Raw genomic sequence first — 27,348 nt, 5'->3', positions numbered from 1 at the left:
TGTCTACGTTGAAATTAAACTCATACTTTCTTGCTCCTTTTCTCACTCTCACTTTCTCTCTCACGCACAACACACACTTCTGCGAACAGAGGGTTCCTTGTCACCTTCCATGGCATGAACCTAAATTACTGCATTTCCCCGCCCAAAAGCCCCTTATTTAATCAACCAATGGCCTTCAACATCACGACAACGGGACTTCGCTTACTCCGCTGCTACTCACAGCACCTGCGCCCCGTCACTGCGCAGTTCTCTGGGCTCCGGAAAGTTAGGGTTTCGGAGCTCCGGTTCTTGTCCTCCTCGGTGCCGATAGAGAAGTTACCGGTTGTGAAAGCCAAGCGGAGAGAAGCCGAGGACGCAGTTTTGGATGATGGAGGAGGAGATAATGGTAGTGTTGTTTCGGCTGCTAGGGATAAAATTGGCGGTGGTAGTGGAGGAGGCGAGGGGAGGATTATAGTTTCGGAGCTTCATAAGGAAGCCACTGAAGCTTATATGGCTTATGCCATGTCTGTGCTGCTCGGCCGCGCCTTGCCTGATGTTCGAGACGGGTTGAAACCGGTCCACCGTAGGATATTGTGAGTTAATTGTTAAGTTATTTCTGTTTTCTTTTGGTTCAGGAATTTATTATGCATTTTTTTTGGGGATTAACAGCTGGTGATGTTGTACATGATGCTGTATAAGTTGTACATTGTACTATTCTGTATGGAAATTATTCAAGTATTTTTGGAGCTAATGAGTTTCGGAATACCTAAACATAACAAATTAGGGGATTCATTTAAAAATCAAGTTGCTGAGTGTTGGACTTTGTGCTTTATGACTTGTACATTTTACCATTCTTTAGGTTAAAAGTGCGTTACTTACAAATAGGGCTATGGAGTTGCTTCAACTAATTTGATGAACTTTATTCTGATTGATAATTAATTCCATTAATGTGAACATAATTAGTTGTATTAATGAGGATGTGATAAGTTCTAGTGCCTTAGGATGGGGCCCGCAGCATTTAATATGTAACCGGATGTGAGGAACGCATGGGTCCTATTTTCTGAAGGGTAATAATTTTTTTTCCTATGGAAAATGGTTTGATGTCTTTGTAAAGTTGATCATTGGACAAAAGTTTCCCATTGTCTGTAACTTGCTTTATTTATTTTTATTTGATTTTTTCCTTTTGTTGGTTTACTTGTGGCAAAGGGTTATATGTGCCATACAATTCTGTTTCTGTAGAGCTTCACCTGGTGTTGGAAACAAAGTATGTAGTTCTTAGTACACTGGGATGAGAAGTTTTGTTTCATTGTACTTGTCCCAGTGCTTTGCAAATTATACTTCTGTTTCAGTCATTTTCTCTGTTTCATTCTCATAGCCTTGAATAATAAGTCCATGGCACATTTCTGTAGTGCAGATGCAAGTTACTAGACATGATGAACTTGATTTTTTTCAGCAGTTTTGTCAAACTATAAAGAAATATAGTAACTGATTAGGTGTAGATCATTAATTCCAAATGTTCTGGTATTTAAATTAAATGATGGAAAAAGGGAATGATTGCAGTGTCTTTGTAATGTTCATTAGGAATGCTGCTGAGGGTTCTAGTTGCTTCAGAGAAATCAAAATGAAGGTGAAATGTTGGAAATTGGATATGTTTGCTCACTAAAATACTACTAATTTGGACCAAAACACTAAAAAACAGAATGTGAAAGTATTGCATGCTTTATGGGAAGACATAAATTCCAAATGGATCTGTTAGCTAGTTTTGTCCAACTGCAGAAAAATTTAATTTGATGCAACTATTCATGATGCATGAAAACAATTATACAGTGTGGCATAACCCAAGATAAGACCTAGCTTTAAATCTGAAAATTACTCTATAACAGAAGAAAAATGAAACTCACGATTGTGAGAATACAGAAAGAATAATACACCAATAGAGATAAACAAGGAAAGCTAATTGTGTAGACTTCGTGGCTGATCTTTTGTCATAACTATTTCAAAGTTCAAGAGGAAGTTTCTATACCATCTTTTGTCTCTATCTATGGTTGAGGTTCTTGTGGTAATCTCGATCATTTTTTTATTCAGTTCACTTTTAGTTGTAATAAGCTTTGAAAGTATTGATAGTGGTCTAAACTTAGTGTAGATTGCAGTTCCTGTTTTTTTCTCTTCTGCCCTAATTACTTTTCAAGCTACAATCTAGTCGAGTAAAAATGAAATTCAAATTATTACCATCTTGAGATCCACGTTTTAAAAGAAGACTTGGTGAAACTTGTGTAGCACTATGAAGTCGCAACAAGGCTTCTTCTCATCCCTGAAAATCCAATAAATGTTTCAGAACTACAGTTGAAATTTTTTCTGGTTTAGATCTGTAATTGAGAAAACAGAATAATCCTTTTAGTAGGTACACTGTTTAGATGCATTGGAAATTGCTTTAAAGTCTACAGTAAGTTCTGTCCCTTGAATCTTTTTGGACAACCCTTCAGGGTTTTCTACAAGTTCAATAGATTTTGAGAAGATGTAGAATGCGCGTAATAGGTTTGTAAGGTATTGATTTTCTTAAAGGAGGTAACTTCAGTTTGATTACGAGCATCCAGTCTAGTATTCTGATTGAATTATCTCATGATCAGTATACCCGTTCAGACATAATTGTGATTTTTAGGTTTGCCTACCAATGAGAAGCAAGATAATTTTATTATTTAGAAGTATGTTCTATGATTGCAAGTTAGAATAGTGATATCTATTTGTCGTAAGGTGTAGAGCTTTGTGTCAGACATAGTTTAGATTCTGGTAGCAATTCTTCTCAATGATGATGTTATGGATCAAAAAGTCTGAAACTGGGTGTTCTAAAGAGGATGTTGACTTGATTTTTTTTTATTATTGCAAATGAAGATGTAACTCTTGCTGAGATGATCACAAGGATATAGATGCTAGCCATTGAACTTCAGAATGCCCTCAAAAATTGGCAAAAAAGGAAATACGTAGCCATTAGTTCTTCTAAAATTGCTCTTTGCAGTAACGGAAGAGTCATAATCTATACATTTTTTCCCTTATTGTTCTATTTTGAGGGATGGACATTCATTTCCCATTGGAGAAGTTCAAATCTTTCTGACTGGTAATAGTTAATTCCTCATCTCACTATATATGCATACTAGAAATAAAGCATGCTCCACCATGACTTAAAAATGAATTACAACTGCAACCAATATGTGGCATGGTCCTCAACTCGACAAGCTCTGTGTACTTGATTATACTTAAGTTGCGGCTAAAGTAGTTCAAGCGCAGAAATCTAGCTTGAGTACTTGGTGCCTAATTTTAGCACATAAAATTTTACAGTGATTAGTTTTGGAAATAATGAAATAAAAAATTTGTTCTGATAACATGTATACCTAGTATAACATCAGAACTATAACCACATTATTTTTTGAAGGGGCTCAATGGTCCAATTGAGCTTTGTTGTTATGGGATGTTGCATTTTGCCTAATGGTGTTAAGTTCAGGTTACTGTGCAGGTTTTCATGAGAACATGGGCTGTGGTACTTAGTGTCTAGCGCAAGCTTGACTACTGTCAGCCCTATCTGGAAACATATAGTTGCATATCACAAGGAAGACAAGGTTAGGGATGCAACTGTCGTGGCTGGTTGGAGTATCAACTGTCATGACTTGTTATGTAGGTCCTGAACACTTGATGGAATCAAGCCAAGAGAGTATCAATAAGCACTTGGAACTGTGTTTGACTCAACCCAATTCCCTAATTTCAATATTTTCCCTGGCTCTATTCTACTAATTCTACCTACTCTTGCAGTCTATTGCCTGCAATGCATCCCTAATTACAGCTTGCAAACACATTTTCACGTCATTTGACAAACTTACATCCATGGGTATAATCTGTATCCAGATAGGCTTATACAGTATAACTATTCAAGTATTTATGTTGCATAATTAATTTTCTCTCTTCGACTAATGGCAGCAACCAATACATAGTTTCATCTAAATAAGGCTGTAGATATACGTATATTTTGTTAATGATTTTGACTTTTGACTCGTACCTCTGACTTGGTTGAGATATAGGTAAATGTGTTGTTTGTCATACTTCGCAAGGTAATTGCTGTACCACCCTAAACTTTTTCAATTGCTTAGCTTGACTACCCTGACCTATTAATTTGTGTTACATTAGCCCAATCATCATAATGCAGTTTGAGGAAGAAATCAATTATCAAGTTAAGAAGTTTCTAAAGGATCTGATGTTGGTTGGATGGATCTTAACTCTAGGAAATCAACAGTGTCTTTGGCAGAAAGTCATCCCAAATATTGTCAATGTGAATCTAAGAACAGTTATATTACTGTTCAAGTTAGACATTGATCCGGTGCTCTTCTGATGATTCGATTAACTTAAGATGGATAAGTAGGTTAACTTAGTTAAGCAATGCAGTTGAACACTCATGGCGCAATTTGTAGGTGAGTAAAAGTTTAGGGGCATAGACTTAAACTAACTCTACTTAAATGTTTGTCAAAGTCTTCCTCTTATTGCTTATGTTTTGCTGATTTGCTTGATGCTATTCATAGGTATTGCATGAAACGGATACTGTTTGGATCATTTGCTTTTCTTTTGATGTTTGGAACTGCTATCATTGGTTTAGGGGCGTTTAACTAGCATGAAAAGTGACCCAAGGCAGGTAATTAATTTTGGTGAAAGCTGATACGAGCTTCCTAAGGAAGATGAACTTCTAAAAAGTTCATTTTTGAGAGGAGACTTGATTTGTTATGGAGTCAGAGCGCTTACCTGGTACAAAGTTAAATAACTATCCATCCTCTTGCGTATTGTTAGCAGGAAAAACAAAACAGAACATCTTTCTTTACTGATAATTGCAAACTGCATATACACAATTAGCTGAACGTGTTGCTGTTAGTAGCTTCATGAAGATCAATGGGTTATTATGTACATTCTCTTGATTTTGTGATGATGAATGGAGGTATTGGTGCCTTTAAATTTTAAGTGGTTTCAGCCAGTATATGCAAACTTATTTATTACTTGTTGCCAGTTCTTAGAGGAAATATATGATAACATTCTTATGGAGTGAATTATTTGCATATATTACATTTCATATATGTGGTCAATGGTATCATAACAGATATCCCAAGGGATCGCTAATTATGCATATCTGGCAGATTTCATGATGATGCATATGACTCCTTTGAACTCTGATTGGTTTTTTTCAGCCATCGATAACACAAGTTTTTTCATTTTTTAATCATAACTAACTGCATGTTATGGTTTCCATGATGTTACCATTTTCCTGCTTCTATTTTGTTATGTAATTGATTCGAGACAAATTATTCTGTGTAGATGCTATACTTGAGAATTTCTGCATTTTGCTGTTGTTGAATGTATTATTTCTGCATAAGTTTTGACCCAACAATTGTAAGTTACTGAGGTGACATCTGACTTTCTTTCTTTCTTTGTTATTTGACTGTAGATTTGCAATGCATGAATTGGGTCTTTCATCAAGGAAACCTTACAAGAAATGTGCAAGAGTTGTTGGAGAGGTTGTACACTGCTTACTTTCTTAGGCTATATGGGAGTGTTGAATAGATTATTTCTTTAGACTGAGAGAACAAATGACTCTTTGGTATTGATCATCCTGGTTTCAACTACAGGTCCTTGGTAAGTTTCACCCGCATGGAGACACTGCTGTGTATGACTCCTTGGTTCGAATGGCACAGGTAATATTGTATTCCAAAATTATGGCACTTCTTCAATTGCTTGGTTATGTGGTTGATTGAGGTGTAAGCCTGCTTTCATTTTTCTATATACATTCTATCATGGGCTAATGGAACTGTTATCTCCATTATTTGTCCACATGGTTTAGCAATCATCTAAATATGACCTCACATTTAGTTCATTCAAAATTGTGTTCTGGGTTTAGATGCGTTTTCTTCTTGACCCGTGACAAAGGTATGCAACAAAACATTGTTGTAGATTTATTGAACATAGATTTGTTTCCGTCCTTTTTATCATCCTCTTGCTTTTATTTTCTTTGGAAAGTGAATTATAGGATTTTTAATTTTGCACTCGTGTGTTTGCTATCCTGCTTGCCTATGTAATGGAAGTCGGTGCTTCACATTTCTGAAAATCGGAGTTATCTAGCTCCAGGTTGCAGATTGTAGAGGGATTTGCTCTGTCAATTCGCCTTATATTGTTGTTTATGTGTCTCCAGGATTTTTCCTTGCGAAGCCCACTCATTCGTGGACATGGTAATTTTGGTTCTATTGATGCTGATCCTCCTGCTGCAATGCGTTATACTGAGTGCCGGCTGGAAGTAGGTTTATGTTTGATTTCTTGTACGCTGTTAGTCCTGTATCTTAGCATGCTCTGAAAAGTTTGTTTGAACTTGCTAGGAAAAGAATTATGAGAGTTTCTCTGCATTTGTCTTAAAAGTATCAATTTCAGGATCTGAGAGTTCAAGGAATGTGTTGTAATTACTTTTTCTTTTGTTTTCTTTCCTCTTTTTTAGTTATTAACGGCAGGGAAATGGAAGTCTTTTTTTAAAATCCTTTTATTTCTCAATTCTTCTTCTTTGGCTGATATATACACCTCCTATGTAAGAAGCTAGAAATATCTGCTATGTTTTCCATCCTGAAAATTCTTAATGCTGATTCTAAAAGTATCTATGATCATTGAGTTTTGCACTCACATAAATGCCTTGATTGTTTTTTGGTTTTATTAAAGTAATACTGAAATTAAAATTGCATTTATCATCATGAGTTTGTACTTTCAGGCACTTGCGGAGGCAATGTTACTGGCTGATCTAGATCAAGATACCGTCAGTATTTTTATCCTTGAATGTCCAATCTTATAGGCTTTCTATATTGTGTTGTGATCCAAGTTCTTTTCTATTTATCATCTCTGCAGGTGGATTTTGTTCCAAATTTTGATAATTCGCAAAAGGAACCATCATTACTTCCTGCCCGGATTCCTAACTTATTGTTGAATGGTGCCTCTGGAATAGCGGTGATTATTTTTGGCTAACGGATGTTGAGTTTTTTGATGTTCATTTTCACAATTTTTAATCTATTTTAGCCTAGTGCTCTGTTGTGTGAAAGAGGCATTTTACCTATGCGGATCATGTTCTCTTATTATAGTTTGTTTGGGTATGATTCCATGAGTAATATGTTGTCAGGTTGGAATGGCAACAAACATACCTCCACATAATCTTGCAGAGTTGGTAGATGCACTGTCTGTGCTGATTCATAATCCAGAAGCCACGGTATGTCTAGCTTATGCAGCCTGTTTGTCCTTTGCTGTAGAAAACTTCTTTGTTCCTTTATTATATTTCCATTTGACCACATATTGATCTTGTCAATAGGATAGTGAAGAAAGCCTCAGGATTAGAATTGGTTTGCTGTTGCAAAAAGAAGAAAAGTGATTATGTAAGAAGGTTTAAAAAATTGAATGAACTTCGTTTGGATTCGCCTGTTTTTCAAAAGCTAGTTTGTCAAATACAATGCTACAGTAATATACAAATAAAAACAACTCCAAAACACCTCATCCCATAAACAACTCACAAATATACAAAAAAAATTTAAAAAATATAGGCTCCGTTTGGATTAGTTGTTTTTGAAAAATTTTGCTGTAGCAGAGTTTTTAGATTATATTTTGGGATATTTTTAGAAAATATTTTGGAATATTTATGAGTAGAAGAATTTCTAGAATATATTTTGAGATATTTTTAAAATTTTTAAAAAATTTAAACTAATTTTTAGATTACCTTTTAGAGTACTTTTTAAAATTTTTTATTGTTGTACACAAAATTTTTAGATTACCTGTTGTACTCAAAATTTTTAAAATAGTACTAATTTTTAGATTACCTTTTAGAGTACTTTTTAAAATTTTTTATTGTTGTACTCAAAATTTTTAGATTACCTGTTGTACTCAAAAATTTTAAAATAGTACTTTTCTACAACATCTTCCATCTATCACCAAAAATTCACCACCACCTCCTTCTTCCTTTCTCCTCCTCTTCCCTCTTCCTCCTCCCCTCTTCCCTTTCCCTCTTCCTCCTCCCATCCTCTTCCCCGCCACCCCCCGCCCCCCGATCTGGCCTGGACTAAATCGTGATGGGGTCGGGAAGAGGGGAGGGGAGGGGGAAGGAAGGGCATGGGGTGGGGGGGAAGGGGAGGGACGGGGAAAAGAGTAGGAGGAAGGAGAGGGAGAAGGAAAAGGGAGGAGGGGGAAGAGGGAGATGGTGGTGGCTGTTGTAGGTGGGGGTGGTGATGGTTGTAGGTGGTAGTGTTAATTTTTAAAAAGCACTCTAAAATATTTTTTAATTTAAAAGGTACCCCAAAATGGATTTCAAAAATTCCTCCAAAAACACCACAAACAACATCTACAGTAAAAATTTTTCGTATACACTGCTACAGTAAAATATTTCAAAAAAACCTTAAAAAACAACTAATCCAACTGGATTCCTAGGTATTGTCAGGGTATTTTTAAAAACTTTATTGTAGACGTATTCGTAGAAAACTTATGTATTGTATATTTTGGGATGTCCTTAGAATTTTGAAATTTTTGGGCTGTTTTTAAAATTTTATAGTTTATTCTTCTTCCCTTCCCTATCTCAACCTCCCGCCAGCCCATCGCGCCCCCCTACCAGCCACCCTCCTTCCCCGGTTTTCCCCTCCTCTTCTTCTTTCCCCCTTTTCTTCTCCCTCGTTTTTCCCGCCCTTCCTCCACCCTCCTTTCCCCACCCCACTCCAGAAATGTTTGACCATATCTGGGGTGAGGGTGGGAGTGGGGAAGAGGAGGGCGGAGAGAAGGGGGGGAAGAGGGAACGGGAAGGAGGAAAGAGGGGAAAGGGGAGGGGGGGAAGGGGGTGGGTGTGGGAGGGTGGTGGAGGGCGTGCTGATTTTTTTTATAGTTATTTTTGGTGTTTTTTAGGTGTATTTGGAATGTTTTTGGGGTTACTGTAGACTTGTATTTGGAAAACTAGTTTTTTCCCAATTACTTAAATCCATACAGAGCTGAAATCGTTCTATGTTTTAGAAGTTTTGAATAGCCAAAGGCTATTTTAGATAAAGCTTCCCAAAGACTACCTTGAAGAATCAGCTCTTTCAGCTAGAATTTATTCGAAGTTGGATGTCAAAAGCAATTGAGAATATTCCAAGGCACAAATCTGGAATAGACCTTTTGGCTAAAAAGGTAGGATTTAGCCGATGCATAAAAAGTTAAAGCAGGCTTTTAACTATATCCTAACATTTGTTTCAGGAAACATAGTGAATGAACTTTAACTGAACCTTTACAGTACTTAAATGAGGTCATGAAACATACGTAGATGTCTTACATTGCACCCAATATTTGTAGGAAACTGGAAAGGGAATGAACTTTAACTGAACACCATCTGTACTTAAATGAAGTTTGTTCTTATGTCTACAAAGCTGGGACAATGGTGCCTGCATCCTAAAGTAATCTTAAACACGACCATTTTAGATATGTGGGAGAATATTTTTTTACATGGACGAAACAGGATTTGAGTATGAAGAGTAGAATTTACTTTATGTGAATAGAAAAATATTCTGGTAAAGGAATTGATTTTGGATGCTTAAACATGATTGGTTAGTAAGACTTGAGTTATAGGATTTTGACCATATACTTGCTGATTATATTGTTAAGTTCAAGCTTGTAGTCTCTTAAAGTTGTTGGCCTCAAAGTTAATTGCTATTGATCTCATTATGGTTGTCCCTCCTCTCTGTAACAGCTACAAGAACTGCTCGAGTACATGCCTGGACCAGACTTTCCAACAGGAGGAACAATAATGGGTAACATTGGGTAGGGTCTTCTCATCTTGTTTAATCACTCACATTGTGCATTTTGGTTCCAGCTCATCTGTGTGTACTATGTAAACATGAACTTATTGAAAATTCTGAAATGAATGTATGTTTTCAAGGATTTTAGCAGCATACCGAACTGGGAGAGGACGTGTAATTGTAAGAGGAAAGACTGATGTTGAAACTCTTGATTCCAAAACCAAGAGAACAGCAATTATTATAAAAGAGGTTTTTTTTTTCTTATTATCCTTAATAATATTTATGCACTTTTTGAATTATAATAACGGTATGCTTATTGTTTGTTACTTTTCTTTCTTTCCTTGTTTGATTAATGAAACAGATCCCATATCAGACCAACAAAGCTTCTTTGATTGAGAACATTGCCCAGCTTGTAGAAAATAGGGTATCTTCTTTGTTTTCCTCAAAAGCAATCTGTTTATCTTTAAAATCCGCATTTCTTGGAAATGGTCTTTCTTCCCTTAATTGTGCTGTTCCCTTCACTGGAGTAAATGTATTTTGATGCTTATATTCCATTTTTTTGTCCCTTTTCTTCTTTCTTTTATTATTTTCTGATGGTTCCATAATGTGGATCAAGGTCAATGGTCTGGCAGAATATTATATATTTTCCATTTCATCTTGGTTATTCCTTCTCCCAATCTTTTCCACTCTTAGATATGGACATATTATTTTAGGTTTGAATCTGGAAATACCTTTACTTTCTTCATCTGGTCTACAAGGTTTAGATAATTTCATGCATACTGTCACTGAACAATGTCCAGGGAATATTTTGTATGTGCAATGGTCTCGTTGGCAAATGAGAAAACTTGGCAGTCTGATTTACTTGTAATTTTGTGAGAGCAGTGTGATGATTTGTGATCACCTGGGGTTCCTTTCTTACTCCAATCTGAGATGTAGCACCTTTCGGTCTCTCTTGCTAGTCCTCTCCCCATTACTAGATAAATGCATCATGTTATATGTTTGACTGGTAAAGCATCAAATAAATACAGGGACTGCCTCTACTATATGGATATTAAGGACTTGCAATCGTTGCGTATTTTAGCTCTTTCTTAGCTCAAATTCTACAACTGAGGAAAGCTGTTTCTTGTATCTTGTGGAACTCAATGCTTCAATTGGCTGGCTCAAAATAGTTTTGGTCTTACATTTTGGAACACACATGCAGTTGGTTCGGTTTTGGTAGTTTAAATGTGAGGACATGTAGTCACTTGTATGATTTGGCTACAATTTTGTAAACTGAATGTTTGACTAGGTTTCCAGAATTTTGAATTTGGTGGATATGATGTAAACTTTTATTAGAGACACTAGAAGAATAATTGTGAAGGATGTCTTGAGAAATTAAATTTTTTCTTCCCAGGAATTTTTTGAGTGACAATGTCTTTATATAGCATGATTGCTTATCCATACTTCAAGCGGTTCCTTGTAAAGCCTTGGTTTAACTTTTGGGAATCTATTACTCTATTCTTATTTTTTGTAATTGTTTATGTTAGATGTCATCCTTACATTCAAGAAGCATAAAAATGGTTCCCAACTTGAGCTAAGAGCAGATGACTGGGTCTATGGTACTCTTGATTTATTTGTCTGTTGGAATTGGGGACTGACTCAAGCTTTATCCTCTTTTCTGCAATATTTTCATGTTTTCTTGTTTCAGAAATTAGAAGGTATTAGTGACATCCGTGATGAGAGTGATCGATCTGGAATGCGGATTGTTATTGAGGTATGAATAAGTTTATCATTCATGTCTTCAGCTTTGATTGATGGAGCTATACTTTTTGTGTTTGGTCTAATGACTATGAACCTTATGCAAAATTGAGAATAATAAATTCTACTCATTTCTTTTCTCTAGCTTAAGAGGGGTTCCGCACCATCAATTGTATTGAACAATCTTTATCGAATGACCGCTCTTCAGTCCAGTTTCAACTGTAACATGGTGGGGTGAGTAGTTTCTAGATGGTTAGTTGTTTTCTGTGAAAGCTTTTCCAGTTTATGTGTAAGTAGCTAATTTATTATGGACTTGCTCAGTAGACTGCTAACTATGACAAGGTCTTGTTGATTAATCTATTTTAAAAGACAGGAATATGGTAGGCCAAGAAATTAGCATGACTACATTGAAATATTAATGTAAGTTTGATTTCTGTTCTAGTATTCAGGCTGGTTCCATCATGTTATCGGGTCGTTACTAGTAACAGGCTGGTTCCATTTTGTTATCAGTTCTTTACTAGTAACAACAACCATCTCTTTGCAGAGTTTGTTTTTCTACTTCTATCTCTTTCTCAACATGCTCGTGTGTGCGCACATGTACTTGTATAGAGAAAATAGTGCAAAATGACAAGTGCAGTGGTTTTTATTCTTGACAAATAAAGCAAGACTTCCAATGCTTTATAATGCATAGTAATGAAGAGCTGGATTTCTCCTTCAGGTAAAAATGAAAGAGAAATTAGGCTTTGGTTGTGTTGCAATTGATTCATTTTGTGGGGGATCAAAATATGTCTCACTTTCATACTAAATTAACCTAATGAACTACGGTTGTTCCTCTTTTTTGTGCTATTCAATTAGAATATCTGATCAATTGTTGTTCTTTCTTCACGTGATTTTTGGCTCACAGTATTCTTAATGGCCAACCTAAAGTTATGGGATTGAAAGAATTGCTTCAGGTGATTCATTCTTATTATGGCTCTATTTATTTGGCGTACGTAGATTTACTTACAAGTATACACGTGTTTTTATCTGTTATGCAGCTTATTTGTTATGCATATTCATATATCTTTTTCTATATCCATGAATTCTTTGTCTATTTCAAGAGAGTGGCTTGGCAGTGTGCATAATTAAATTATACAACTGACAGTCTTTTCCTATATCCTTGAATGCTGTTTCATACTTATGCTGGTCGATAGTAATTCTTTTTTTGCTGAATCCAAATGATTGTGTACTTTTACTCATCTGCGAAATGAATTTAATCTACAGGATCTATAGTTTGTTAAAATTCCAAGTTTCAGGCTGTTCAGCAGTGAAAATATTATTCTTTACCTTGGGCATTCCTGCATTTGCATCTCTATATTTGCCTAGACATGCATATGAAATGTCCTGTTATAATTGGATTAGAGATACATGTATATACCTTCACAACTTCTGGATAAATTATAATTTTCTTGTTGGTTCACAGGCTTTCTTGGACTTCAGATGCTCCGTGATTGAAAGGCGTGCAAGATTTAAGCTTTCGCATGCACAAGATAGAAATCACATTGTTGAGGTATGCTTCAGCTCTGGGGAAGTTGGATTCATATGCATATCATATGTTTTTTATAATGCCTTTTGTCTGGATTATGTTTCTCTCCGTACAAGTTTCAATCATTTGTTCGTGCACTCTTAGTTTGCTTGAATTATTTTAGGTTGTTATTTTCATATTCAACTTAGTTTCTTTGACTTGAATATGTCAACCCAGATGGAGACTTTGAATTATTGCTTCTACAAGGAAACGTGGACTGGTTGTTAATGGCTTGCTTCATGGTGCTATTGCACCTGTTTTGTGCTGCCTGTCTTTGTGGTTATAGTGCTTGATATCTCACTGTAATTGTTTTTTTCCCACCTTTTGGCGCGTGATGAATTTAGGGTATCATTGTGGGGCTTGATAATTTGGACGGAGTGATTGACTTAATTAGGAAAGCCTCAAGTCATTCTGGGGCAACAGCTCAATTGATGAAAGGTAATTTGCTTCTTGATGATGCTCTGTTTATGTACCATTTGCTTCTTGCATGTGTGCAGGAAACATACAAGGCTCATGCAGAAGCCCATAGAAAATGAAAAATCATATATTTGTTCTGTTCTAGATTTGCATTCCACTTCACTTGACAATGCAAATTGCATGCCTTAAGGTTTGAGCTATGTACAAAGTTCATATTCCATTGGTTTTAGGAGTTTGAACTCCTAATATGACTATTGTTTTGTTCTTTAGAGTATTAAATACATGCTGTAGTCAAAGAAGCAACTAAGGTTGAGTAAATTTCGCCATCATATGCATTTAGGTATTATAATAAGAATATGTAACTTTTGGCACTATTCACATTTATGTATTATAAAAATATTTTGAAGAGTTCCCATCCTGTTGTTTTCTCTTTCAAATTATTGATCTTACTCCATTTTATATTAAGCTGGAATCTTCAACTTTTGCTTAGCTTCTTTAACATTACCGAGTACTGAATACCTCAACTGAGCATTCTCTTTACCTCCTTCAAGGTGCAAAAGCTTTCAAACTGCAACTTGACTTGGGCTGGTTGGGGTGAAATGTTGTGGTATTCTTATCATTGAACTCTTTTTGTTCTCTTTTTAAGTTGCTGAATCTTAAATCGTTGTAGATTTGTAGTTGAATGTGCTTCCTAATTTATGTTGACACCCACCACCTAGTGTTTAATAATGAAGAGTAAATGCAATAATTGCACAAAGTGAAAGCAACTTTCTCCCACATTGTAAACAAGGATATACCACACAACCTTGATTTAGCTTTTGGATTCTGTTTTCACCCCACTTTTGGTCTGATCAACTAAAGGAGTTTTGCTGCACTGCATTTGATTGAAATGAAGATTTTTGTCCCTATATTCTGTTGACTAGGAAATGAAGTTGCCTTCAAATATTAGTATTTTCAAGTAGGAAGCAAGACCTTATGTAAACTAAGAAAAATGGAGAGAAAAAATACTTTTCTTCTATTTCACTTTGGACTACACAATATACAAATATATATATACACAAGTGGATACTATAATCATATGATACTATAATCATACTATTACCTAATTAATATATGATACTATAATCATATGATACCTAATTAATATATGATACTATAATCAAATCTTTCCTAATATTTATATTATCAAATCTTTCCATAATATCAGATCACATATCTTCAACACTCCCCCTCAAGCTGGTGATTATAAATCTTCCATTCCCAGCTTGACAACACTTTCATGAAACATGTTGCTACACAGTCCCTTTGTCATCACATCTGCAAGTTGAAGTCCTGTCGGAACATATGGAGTACAAATCAGTCCACTTTCTAGCTTCTCTTTAATAAAGTGCCTGTCTATCTCTATGTGCTTCGTCCGATCATGTTGCACTGGGTTGTGAGCTATACTTATAGCAGATTTGTTATCACAATATAGCTTCATCGGTTTGCTCCATTGAATCCTCAAGTCTTCTAGGATAATTTTAACCCACAATAATTCACATACCCCTGCTGCCATAGCCCTGAACTCTGCTTCAGCACTTGACCTTGCTACCACACTTTGTTTCTTGCTTCTCCAGGATATTAAGTTTCCTCCAAGAAATGTACAATATCCTGAAGTTGATCGCCTGTCAACTGGAGACCCTGCAAAGTCTGCATCTGTGTAAACTGCCAGATCAATTTCAGGACCCTTTTTGAATAAAATTCCCTTCCCTGGATGTGCCTTTAAGTAATGAAGCACTCGATAAACTGCTTGTAGATGAACTGCTCTAGGATCATGCATAAACTGACTAATAACACTGACTGAGTAAGCTATATCTGGCCTAGTATGTGCGAGATAAATGAGTTTCCCAACAAGTCTTTGGTACATCTCTCTGTCCACAGCTGTATCTCCATGAGCCTCACTTAATTTGTGATTCTGCTCAATGGGAGTTCCAACTGGTTTGCTTGCTGTCATGCCTGTTTCCTTGAGCAGGTCCATAACATACTTCTGTTGAGAAATAAAAATTCCCTGCCTTGATCGAGCCACTTCAATTCCCAGAAAATACTTCAATTTTCCTAAATCCTTTATTTCAAATTCCTTGGCTAGGCACCACTTCAAAGTTTTCTTCTCTACTTCATCGTTTCCTGTCACTATGATGTCATCTACGTATACAATCAAAACAGTAACTCCCCCCAAGGCTGAATGCTTGATGAACAGGGTATGATCTCCTTGACTTTGCTTGTAACCATTAGCTATCATTACCTTGGCAAATCGTCCAAACCAAGCACGTGGGGATTGTTTCAGCCCATATAATGCCTTTTTTAACCGACAAACCTTGTTCTTGTCAACCCCACTGAATCCCGGTGGAATGCTCATATAAATCTCCTCTTCTAACTCTCCATGAAGAAAAGCATTCTTCACATCGTATTGCTGTAATTCCCAATCAAAATTAACAGCCAAGGATAGCAGAATTCTCACTGTATTCATCTTTGCTACTGGAGCAAATGTTTCCCGATAATCTACTCCATATGTCTGTGTGTATCCTTTCGCGACTAACCTTGCCTTGTAGCGTTCTAGGGACCCATCTGCTTTAAACTTTACTGCATACACCCATTTACAGCCCACTACTTTCTTGTTCTTTGGTAAATCAACTAATTCCCAGGTCCCATTCTTCTCTAATGCATCCATTTCTACTTCCATAGCAAGTCTCCATTCTTTCTTTGATAATGCTTCAGACAATGAGCTAGGAATAGAGACTGTATTTAAGGTGGAAAGGAAGCTTTGATGGCTCGGGGAAAACTTCTCAAAAGACACAAAGTGAGACAATGGATATAGGGGTCTTTTGGTGCATTCTCGGGGTTTTTTCCTTACAGCAATAGGTAGATGTAGGTCCTGGTCAGGGCTAAGAGGCTCAGGACAAGGTGATTTAGAGCTGGAAGAATGGTCGGTCGGTGGTGTAGAATTCAGATTTGATTCACTCATTGTTACCTCATTCCCGGAGCTTGGTTTAGAGGATTGTTCTTGCCTTGTAACCACGATGGGATCTCCTTTCCTTGTATACACTTGGTCAAACCGGAACCAGTCATAGATTTTACAGTCTTCCTTTTTTTCTTCTACCACATCAGATTGAAGAATTGACTCTTGGAATTCAGATTTGGATGACTCAGATGTGGTCAACTCTAAGGAGGGAAATTTTAACTCCTTATCTTCAAGTGTATCTAACTCCCCTTGAAGATAAGGAGTGATGAAATAGGGCTTATTTTCAACAAATGTAACATCTGCCGAGACATAGAGTTTTCTAGTAGGTGGATGATAACATTTGTAACCCTTTTGAGTAGATGAGTACCCCACGAAGACACACTTAAGAGCACGAGGATCTAACTTCCCACGGTTATGACTATGGACATGAACAAAGGAAGTACATCCAAAAACTCGAGTGAGATTAAAGGAAGATCGAATATCGGGGTAAAATTTGGATAGGTTCTCTAGTGGACTTTGAAACCCCAAGACCTTGGAAGGAATTCTATTTATGACATAAGCTGATGTGAGTACAGCTTCTCCCCAATATGCTTTTGGCACACTTTGTTCAAACAGTAAGGCTCTAGTGCACTCAAGAAGATGTCGGTTTTTCCGTTCTGCCACTCCATTTTGTTGTGGAGTGGCAATACAGGATGATTCATGTATGATTCCTTCTTTTTGGAAAAACTGACTCAAGGTTTGATTGAAATAATCACGAGCATTATCTGAACGAAAGTGTTTTATCTTGGTGCCAAATTGATTTTGAATCATTGCATGAAAAACAGGGAAAATATAACTCAAATCAGACTTATTTTTGAGTAAATAGATCCAAGAGACTCTTGTGCAGTCATCGATAAATGTGACAAACCACTTAGACCCTGAGATGTTTGGAATAGTTGATGGCCCCCAAATATCACTATGGATTAAAAAGAAAGGAGAAGACGATCGTTTATTACTGATAGGAAATGGGACACGAGTGTGTTTAGCATACTCGCAAATATCACAATGAAAAGACTGAACATCAAATCCCTTGAACAAGGAAGGAAACATTATTTTTAATGCAGAAAAAGACACATGACCTAGACGTCTATGATGTAACCAGATGACATCTTTATTGGAGGGTGAAGACAATGTGGACAGGGCAGATTTACTAAATTCTGGTTGACTTGATGTATCCAAGTAATAGAGTCCATCATGCTCCTTAGCTAGTCCAATCCTCTTCCCCGAGCCCCGGTCCTGAAAGTCACAATAGGATTCATCAAATATAACAGAGCCAGCTAGATCCTTGGCAAGTTTTTTTACAGAAACCAAATTTGTAGATAATCGAGGAACATGAAGAACATTTTTAAGAATCAAATTTGGAGTAACTTGGACATCTCCGATACCTGCCACAGTGGTTGTAGTACCATCTGCAACAACAATCTTTCTATTGCTAGGACAGGGATTATAGGTTTTGAATTTATTTGAAATATGAGTCATATGGTCCGTAGCACCAGAGTCAAGAATCCAGACATTCCTAAGCTCATTGCCTAAAACACTAAATGCAAAAGAGACTAGAGCCTTACCTGAAAGTGTCAATGAACACATACCCGGATTCCTTGATTGAGAATTGTTAGTTGCTGGTTTGTCAACTGTCTCTAACATACTTTTAAGCTTCTCAATTTCCTCCATACTAAACCCTCCAATCACTTGAGTTGGATCTTGAACCGACATATGAGCCTGCCTTTGCTGGCCACCTTTTTGTCCCCATTCACGAGTGGGTGGTTTCCCATGTAGTTTCCAGCATTGATCTATGGTGTGTCGTGGTTTCTTGCAGTATGTGCACCACAACTCCTCGCGATTCTTTTGCCCACTTGTTTGATTGGTCTTGTCCGCAGCAACCTTGTTCAGTACCAACCGCTGAGATTTGGAACTTAAAAGGGCTGAATTTTCTATTGAAGGTAGCTCTAACATAATACCCCTGCGACTTTCTTCTCCACGTACTTGGGATATTGCTTCTGTTAAAGAAGGAAACTCTGGCCTGCCCAGAATTTGAATTCGTACAAGATCGAATTCAGAGTTTAGGCCAGCCAAAAAATCATAAACTCGATCCCTTTCTATGAACTTCTTGATAAACACTGCACATTTGCTACAGTTCAAATCAAGTGCCCTGTAATAATCCAGTTCCTGCCACTGGTTTTGCAGAAAATTGGCATACTCCGTCACTGTTTTTGTCCCTTGTTTTGCTCCAGTTGTCTTTGTCTTGATGTCATAGATAAGAGCTGCATCATTAACCTTGGAATATGTCTGATGAAGGGCATCCCAAATTGCCTTTGCTGTAGGAAGAAACATACATGTATCGCTGATTTCAGGAATCATGGAATTCCATAACCAAGACATGATCATTGAATCCTCTTGTTCCCATGCTTCAAACCCCGCCGTTTCACTATCCGGTGCTATTTCCAATAGATGACTCAACTTTCCTTTTCCTTTCAGGAATGTTCGAACCAATTGAGACCACTTCAAATAATTTTTTCCATTTAGTCTATATGCTGCCTGGATGTTTTGAAGCTCTGTTGTGTTCCGTGTACTTTGTTCTTCTTCCATAGTTGAAGACAATTGCCGCGTTGAGGATGTAGCATCCGCCATGATTGAATAGGAGGGGGGAAAAAAAAATGTATAGTAACAGGAACAGCAATGAAGGCTGGAGAGAATAAGAAAGGAACCAGCAATTAAGGCTGGAATTGACAAGAAACAAAGGTGGTATTTTTCCCAGAACCCTAGACGGGCTCTGATACCATGTAAACTAAGAAAAATGGAGAGAAAAAAATACTTTTCTTCTATTTCACTTTGGACTACACAATATACAAATATATATATATACACAAGTGGATACTATAATCATATGATACTATAATCATACTATTACCTAATTAATATATGATACTATAATCATACTATTACCTAATTAATATATGATACTATAATCATATGATACCTAATTAATATATGATACTATAATCAAATCTTTCCTAATATTTATATTATCAAATCTTTCCATAATATCAGATCACATATCTTCAACACCTTATTGATAAGCTTCTATGATCTTGAGTATCCGATATGCATGGATTATAAAAGGATTTTTTTTTCTTTACGCTCTTGACTAAGAAATGAAAATGATTTGTAAAGAAGAGTTTGCAAGTGGTAAGAAAGACATCCTTAATTCTCTAACTAGATATATGTAAGTGATGTGCTTATTTATATATGTATACTTGCATACATATGTGTTTGTGGATACACACACACACACATCTATATGTATGTATATAGAAATTCCAGCAATAAGAAACTGTTTTCTGCTTTTTCTTGTGTTTTGGAGGATATGTTTTCCTGGAAGGAGATTTACTTGCTTATTTCTGCTCTTTAATGATTGTGCAACTACACTTTTCTCTTGTTTAACTTTGTATCAATGATGATGGAGTTGATCTTTTAAGGATTGGATTTCAACTCTTAATTTTTTCGGTCATGCTGAGTTCTGTTGTATCTTGTAATTTCTGTAGTGCCATGCCCTGGCATTAATAGTGCTCCTATTCAAGGATTTAGATCACTAAGATAATATTCATGAGATCCATGAAAGTATACTTTTTACATCTGAGGGTGGAAAATAAAAAAATGTATATATGTGAAAATTTACACCTGATAACTTTGCTCTTTTGGCAGAATTCAATTTGTCAGAGAAACAAGCAGAAGCTATTTTGGACATTAGCCTGAGAAGACTAACACTCCTTGAGGTTTGCATAATTCTGCTAAGTAGTCATTTTGACTTTTAGATGTTCTTTTAACTTCTGTATCATAGCATCTCCCGAGCTGAAATGAACTATCCTGTGGTGTTGAAAACGTGTGCTGCCATTTTGCAGAGAAATAAATTTGTTGATGAGAGAAAATCTTTGACAGAACAAATATCTAAGTTGCTGGAGCTTTTGTCCAGCAAAAAGCGAATACTTCAGGTAAGATTGTTGTATAGAAGCTAATTGTATCTTGTTTTGTTTTATATTGCAAGATTTATTTCCGTTATCAACTAAAATGATTTGATCTGAACCTAATCTAGCTTTAGCCAAGAATCAATTGGTGAATATAGAGGTGAAGTTTGTTTTTCTGCTGTTGGGCAAAGAGATCAATATTTTACCTAATTATATCTTGAAAAGCTCTCTGATTTACCTTTTCTGACATTATTTTTCTAAAACAATTACATTCAATCTTACAATAATTTTTCCCCCTTTTGGCCTCATTGCTGCAGTAATGTGCATTGAATATCTTATTGCTTGTTTCGCTGCCATTTATTTTACAAGTTCGTGTTTTTAAAAAAACTAATTATTTTCTTCCTGCAATTTAGCTGATAGAAGAAGAAGCAATGGAAATAAAGAACAAGTTTTCAACCCCAAGACGTTCAATGCTAGAGGACTCAGAGAGTGGCCAAGTTGAAGATATAGATGTTATCCCCAATGAGGAAATGCTATTGGTAATTTGGCTTTGTCCTGCCAATTTTGTCACACATTGTTCTTTGTTGCAATGTTACACCCATGGTTTCACGTTTCAATTTCAGGCAATTAGTGAGAAGGGTTATGTTAAACGCATGAAGCCTGATACATTTAATCTTCAAAAGCGGGGAACTATTGGCAAATCAGTAGGAAAACTCAGAGATAATGATACCCTGTCTGATTTTCTCGTCTGTCATGCCCATGACCATGTCTTGTATTTTAGGTATTCTTCTGCAAGTCATACTTTTAGTGGCATTTTTTTGGTGAAGATGATTTCTGTCCTCCACTTATTGAAATGGCTATCGCGTATGTCTTAGTGTCGTTAATGCTCAGTATATTTAATTATTTATCCTTTTCTGCCTTAGTAGATTAAGGTGCATTTAGCACTTATTTGGTCATGTATATGTCATTTGTTCATTTTGTGGATTTTTCCATTCTTGGCAGTGATAAGGGAATAGTTTACTCAGCTCGGGCCTATAAAATTCCTGAATGCACTCGAGCTGCAGCTGGTGTAACACTGGTTCAGGTATCTGAATGTACTTCTGAGGAGAAGTTTCTTCTTATAATGTTTCATATCTGTTAATTTGTTTTTACTCCAAATCCAGATCTTGTCATTGTCTGATGGTGAGAGAATAACATCAATCATTCCAGTGAGTGAATTTTCTGGAGACCAGTTTCTTTTAATGCTCACTGTGAATGGGTATGTCAAGAAAGTGTCTCTGAACTACTTCTCATCGATCAGATCAACTGGAATCATAGCAATACAATTGGTTTGTCCCTTCTCAGTTTTAGTTGTTTGAGTTGTAACTTTTTCTAGTTTAAGTCAGATCAAACACAAGATTTTACTTTACAGGTTCCTGGGGATAAATTAAAATGGGTAAGGCATTGTGCAAATGAGGACTTCGTTGCAATGGCATCACAAAATGGAATGGTTATCTTAAGTTCATGTGAGAAAGTGAGTTCTCTTATTACTCATCTGCAAAATAGCTTGAAAAAGCCCATTAACTTGAGATATATGAGTCACCCTCCCCCTTGATGAGGAGCTGCAGCAGAGATTATACCTATCTACTTCTAGCTTTCAAATTGAAACATATAATCTGATTCATCTTGCCTTCCATTTTTTTTTCTTTCCATTTTCTTTTTAAATGAAGTCATTTTGTTTAAGGGCCATAACAATATCATATAGGTGTTCTTGTCTCAAAGCACTTAAAGTGGCTATAATACAATAAATTGACTTGGTATTTTGTTTTGAAGAGAATAACATAATAAAGCTTCTGTAAATTGAATTGACAATGATTTCATGTCTTTCCATGCTTTACAATAGTGTGATGGCTCTTCTGAAATAATATCCTTCACGTATCAGAAGGAGAAACTAAACCTTAAGTCAGTGTTTGGCTGAAAAGACAAAATAGGCATTGACATGTTTTCCCATCCTTGTAACTTTCCTGCAGAATTTCATGTGTCCGGAGTTTATTAGTGCTTATTGAATGATCATATGCCCCAAAAATTCCTCATTATGATATGGGGAAAGTTTCCCATTCCCACGGTTTGGATGTTAGTTGACTACCGACTTTGCAAGAAAGTCTTTATTGCAGTAATTATTTGTCTTTGTTGTTTGACAATAGTTTCACTTAAATGAATTGAGCATTTTGAATAGTAATTATTCTGGTGATTCACAATTCTCTGTGGTAACTGATTAAATAAGAGGTATTACCATGGAAATTTTCTTAGTGGTAAAATCCAGTTGGTAAGATATATGTCACTTAATTCCTAGTTGAACAAAATACATGTATTTGTTACAGCCAATGAACAAATGTATGGGGCGTCCGGATTTGCTCAGAGGTCTGAATAGGATGTTGATCCCTTTGTATAGAAACTTTTAAGGCATGAGAGTCTTGGCAGGGAAAAAAAAGCATAGAAAGAATTTGGTGGTTATACTTGGTGATGCTGAAAAAATAGGTTTGTGATAGGTGGTTTGATGGTAAACTACTAAAGCTCAGTTTCTGCTGCTCTTTAGAGTTGCAAGGGATATTGTTATAGCTTTTGTTGCTTGTGTGAAGGGAACCCTGGGTAGATGTGGGACAGTACCTTTTTAAGGATCTTCATGATGGGGAATCTAATGAAGAGTCTTTTATTGTGTGTTAGAGAGGCAGCAGTAGGCCCGAGTTAACATGTTAATATAGAAAACTGAACGTGAGAACCAGAGATTGAGACTATTTTTCATCTCTTTTAAGAAACAACTACAGGATGTATAAGATCAATTTGACTGAATTAAGCTTGCTAACGTACTTTATCATAAAATACACAAAAGCAAGTAAAATGTAGATATTCATGTTGTATATATACGTGCTCGCAGATAGAGACATTAATATGTTGTGAGCATATGGTTGGGTTTTGATGAACAGTCTAGCATTTCTCTTCTTTTTCTTTGTTAGTATTTTTCTTATTTTATTATTCCTGACCAAACTTTAACATGCGAATCTTAGTTTGACTTGGCTTCTTGACGGATGTTTGCAGGCCATAATGTACTCTCTTTTATAGCCACACAATGTTAAAGTACTGCTGTTTCTTGTTTATATCGAGAAAACTTAAAAGGAAGTGATATGATTTGGCTGATATATCACAAGAGAGCAAAAAATTGTAAGCATGGATTTGTCAAGTACAAGGGAACTTCTCCATGCCGAATAATATTAGCAATTCCAAGAAGTCACTGATGCTATACTTTTAGACCTGTCACGGTGAAAAGTGACTGATCTTCTGATACGTACATGTGTGAATTCATCATCCTTAATCATGAAAAAAAGGGTGATTGCATGTTTCTTGCTTTGTCATCCATTGTTACAAAGAGCTGATTCATCTCTATTTCTACTTGAGTTGCTTAGGTTGGAAAACAGTTAGTGTCTATCAATTTACTAATGCAATGCTCATGTTAAGCCTTCCCAAATCTCCCAGTTGTGAAACCTCGGACACTAAGTTTGTCTTTAAAGTAGACCCTAAGTTTTTAGTGAAATCATGAGGTTTGATGTGATCAATTTACTGAAATACATAGCTACTGTGGAATTGTGGATGATTCCTTAGCTATTGACTCTATGTTTCAACTTATCAATGTTCTTTCCTTTAATCTCTGTCTCAGATAAGAGCACTTGGAAGAAATACCAGGGGATCAGTGGCCATGAGGCTGAAAGGAGAGGATAAAGTAGCGAGCATGGACATAATACCAGCTGCTTTGAGCAAAGAGTTGGATAATCTCTCCCATCGAAGGCAGTAACTCTTGGCTATTTTGGTTAATAAGTGTTTCTTTTTTCCAATTTGAGATGGCTATATATGATGCTTTTTAATTTAACCATATTTTTGTCAAACTAATATTCTGGCCTTTCATGTTACTTAGCTTGTCTTCATATGTGCATGTAAAAATGTTTTAGTGAGGATCCATCGATTACTTTTGTGCTTCTTGTAGTGACTTCAAAAGTTTGGTAGCTTTTATCATGATTATGCTTTTTTTTATATTTCTTTTTCTGGGCAATTTACTTAAGTGAATAATGAACACTAACTTCTGTACTTAGTATTGACTGCATTTATGTGTTTAAGTGAAGGATAAACACTTCTATAATCCGGATATACATCATCTATCCTTCAACAGTTTTTCACATTCAAGTGCTTCCATTTTCTCAATATTTTAGTTTTTCATTGGTCAATAACTGTTTTTCACATTCAAGTGCTGCTGATTTCTCAGTATGTTAGTTTTCCATTGGTCAACATCTTTAATTGAAAACTGTGCGATCAAAACTAGTTTCCCACCTGCTATGTTTTTTCCAAGCAGTTGCAAGGGATTGACGGGCCCATGGTTGCTGTTTGTGTCTGAAAGTGGTTTTGGCAAGAGAGTCCCTCTTAGTAGCTTCCGGATGTCGCCCTTGAACAGAACAGGTTTAATAGGTTATAAGGTATGCCACTTGGTACTGAACTAACTAGATGGAAAGAGAAAGAAATGGAATGCAAAGAAACCAGAAGCCCAAGTTTTCATTTTGATAATGGTGGTAGGTTAATGGGTGGTTGATTGCCTTTTATTTGTAATAGGAAGGGTGAAGAAAAAGATAAGGAGAGAGTGTGTGTGCCCTTTTTTTTTTACCTCTGACGTGGTGTGTTAATCTTCTCATAGTTTGCATCTGAAGACCAGCTGGCGGCGGTATTTGTTGTTGGATTTTCCTTAGGAGGTATTTCTTTTTACCTTTTTTATCACTATTCTGAATTTGGACTCTGTTTCTTAATAGTGACGGTGGACCTTATTTTCCTCTTTAGATGATTGTGAAAGTGATGAACAAGTTGTTCTTGTTAGCCAGAGTGGGACTGTAAACCGCATAAAAGTGCGAGATATCTCCATACAGTCGCGATTTGCTAGGTATTTCTTAGCTGCATGCCCTTTTACTTCTTGTTGCATAACATGCCAAATGGTTTTCATGCCATTTTTTGCTAATAATTTGCTCTTGGCTGAAAAGCAGGATCTTTTTAAGAACTTTATAGTTGCAAGAAAGAATGAGAACTTGATATGAACTCCTTCATGATTAATGTTTTCTTTTGTGATGTTATTTACCCTCGTTAAGGTCTACTGTGTAGTTTGTTTTCCAAGCTGTTCTTAATTGGAAGTTATTTTTCTCCTTGACATTGTTAGTGAGTTTTAATATTGGAGCTTCAGGCTAAATCCAAAGTGGACGGCCTGGTGGGAGCAAAGCAGCAGTTTGAGCGAACAGTCACCTTTCTCATGGGAAGGATATGTAAACTACTGATATATCTGTTCGGCTGAAACTTAGAAACTAAAAAACAAATGCTTTGTTCTGATGCTTCTGTCTGGATCTTTTTTAACAGATTAGTCTAGATTTGACTTGAAATGAAGCTGTAGAATAGAGTTGAAAGTGTAGGGTGGAAAATATGTCGGATAAGGTAGAGAACATGTGAGGAAATTTAGATATTGAATTCTCAAGTATTAGAGGATCAATGACTCAGGTTGATCTGACTAATATGAATCTTCTTGTCATGCAATAAATTTGCTACTTAGCAGACAGATAAAGTTACTTTATTGGTTTTTTTGGGGTGGGGGGTGTTGGGTGGGGGACTTTAGAGTATGGTAGTTGTGCCACTAGCTCTCTCCAGAGGAAGCATCATATACTTCTGTAAAATTTTTGTCGTCCAAAATGTGATCTGCAGAGTAAAGTAAGATAGATAGCTTTTTTCTCTTCATAATTTCCTCCTAAGATTTATCTTTTGCTTAGTTAATAATGTTAAACCAAGATAATTTTATAATTGCCGTCTGGTTTTTAGACAAATAGAGATTGGTTTTCTAATCAGAGGAAAATGCTATTTGCGCATTTACTTGCTATTGCCTGTTCCAAAGTTCTGTCTCTACTCTTTTTTTTTTTCGCTGTGTTTTTGGTTGGGGTGGGGGGGGGGTTGTGTTTCCTTTTTTAACATTTAGGTATTCAATCATCAACACTAGAAATTTGTGACATATTTAGCATATTATACTCCTCCTGGGACATGCATGGATTTCATTTGAGAGAGTATCGTAATTGAATTAAACATTATTCTTTCTCTCTTTTTTTGGCAGAGGGGTAATTTTGATGCGGCTAGAGCATGCTGGTAAAATCAAATCAGCTTCTTTGATCTCTGCAGCAGAAACAGATTCAGATGAAGTTGAAGCTGAAGTTGCTGCTGCCTAGAAGTTGCAGTCCTTAATTCATGTGCAAATATCAGTTAACTGGATTACCATTTTGTTGCACTTAGATTAACAGTGTTAAAGTAGCTGTACACATGACAGGAAATCGTACGTTATGTTTCCTGTTTTCTTTTGTACTGAGGGGAAGTGGCGGCGGACATGTTGTAAAGGATGCATTTAACCGCTTAACGTGTTGGAAGCTCCAATTTCAGTAGTCAACAAATTACTCTAGTAGTAATGAAAACACTTAATTTTTCATCATGATTGCTTTGTATCTTCTGTTGTATTTCCAATTTATTCATCTTCGTTCGTGCTGTTGGCTAAAGGAAACTTTCTTGCTGGAAACTCGAAGGATAAAGTGAATAGATAACAGGTAGTTATGTGACTTTCTTGATGGCAATTTGGGTAGGACAAAATGAATAAACGTTCTTGCTGTAGTGTTGACAATAACGATGTATTTATTTGAGAAGTTGGACTACTGCTGAAAGTAAAAGTTGTTCTCTTGCCGTAGCATGTAAGTATTGAGTGTTAGATTCAAATGTGAGTGTTAGGATAACAGTCATTGACCTTATCTAACGTTTGATTTG

At 36.2% G+C, this 27,348-nt stretch overlaps 2 protein-coding genes across 3 annotated transcripts; one reads left to right on the top strand and one right to left on the bottom strand.

The window, feature by feature from the left end:
* LOC113760881 (DNA gyrase subunit A, chloroplastic/mitochondrial) lies at positions 1 to 27,022 on the top strand. The gene is made up of 27 exons (XM_027303628.1): positions 1 to 572; positions 5,453 to 5,522; positions 5,634 to 5,699; positions 6,194 to 6,295; positions 6,755 to 6,799; positions 6,889 to 6,987; positions 7,157 to 7,243; positions 9,731 to 9,801; positions 9,920 to 10,028; positions 10,141 to 10,203; positions 11,467 to 11,532; positions 11,662 to 11,750; positions 12,421 to 12,469; positions 12,979 to 13,065; positions 13,425 to 13,518; positions 20,237 to 20,307; positions 20,434 to 20,523; positions 20,910 to 21,035; positions 21,120 to 21,277; positions 21,499 to 21,580; positions 21,660 to 21,824; positions 21,908 to 22,009; positions 24,188 to 24,315; positions 24,875 to 24,995; positions 25,211 to 25,265; positions 25,351 to 25,450; positions 26,654 to 27,022. The coding sequence occupies exons 1-27, from the start codon at positions 115 to 117 to the stop codon at positions 26,763 to 26,765; spliced, it is 2,865 nt and encodes a 954-aa protein (XP_027159429.1). The 5' UTR covers positions 1 to 114; the 3' UTR covers positions 26,766 to 27,022.
* LOC113760883 lies at positions 17,690 to 19,194 on the bottom strand. Of its 2 annotated transcripts, none has more exons than XM_027303630.1 (2): positions 18,124 to 19,194; positions 17,690 to 17,770 (listed from the first exon to the last, which is right to left on the bottom strand). In XM_027303630.1, exons 1-2 carry the CDS (start codon positions 19,160 to 19,162, stop codon positions 17,736 to 17,738), a joined length of 1,074 nt encoding a protein of 357 aa, XP_027159431.1. In that variant the 5' UTR covers positions 19,163 to 19,194; the 3' UTR covers positions 17,690 to 17,735. The 2 variants fall into 2 exon arrangements, with proteins under 2 accessions (XP_027159431.1, XP_027159430.1); XM_027303629.1 differs by having other exon boundaries at positions 17,695 to 17,770; positions 18,100 to 19,194.
* Positions 27,023 to 27,348: the final 326 nt, after the last annotated feature.

Source organism: Coffea eugenioides, chromosome 2 (assembly GCF_003713205.1).
Source record: "Coffea eugenioides isolate CCC68of chromosome 2, Ceug_1.0, whole genome shotgun sequence".
NCBI classification, from domain to species: Eukaryota; Viridiplantae; Streptophyta; class Magnoliopsida; order Gentianales; family Rubiaceae; genus Coffea; species Coffea eugenioides.
The sequence above is the reverse complement of the archived record's forward strand: the minus strand, read 5'-3'. Positions and strand labels throughout refer to the sequence as shown.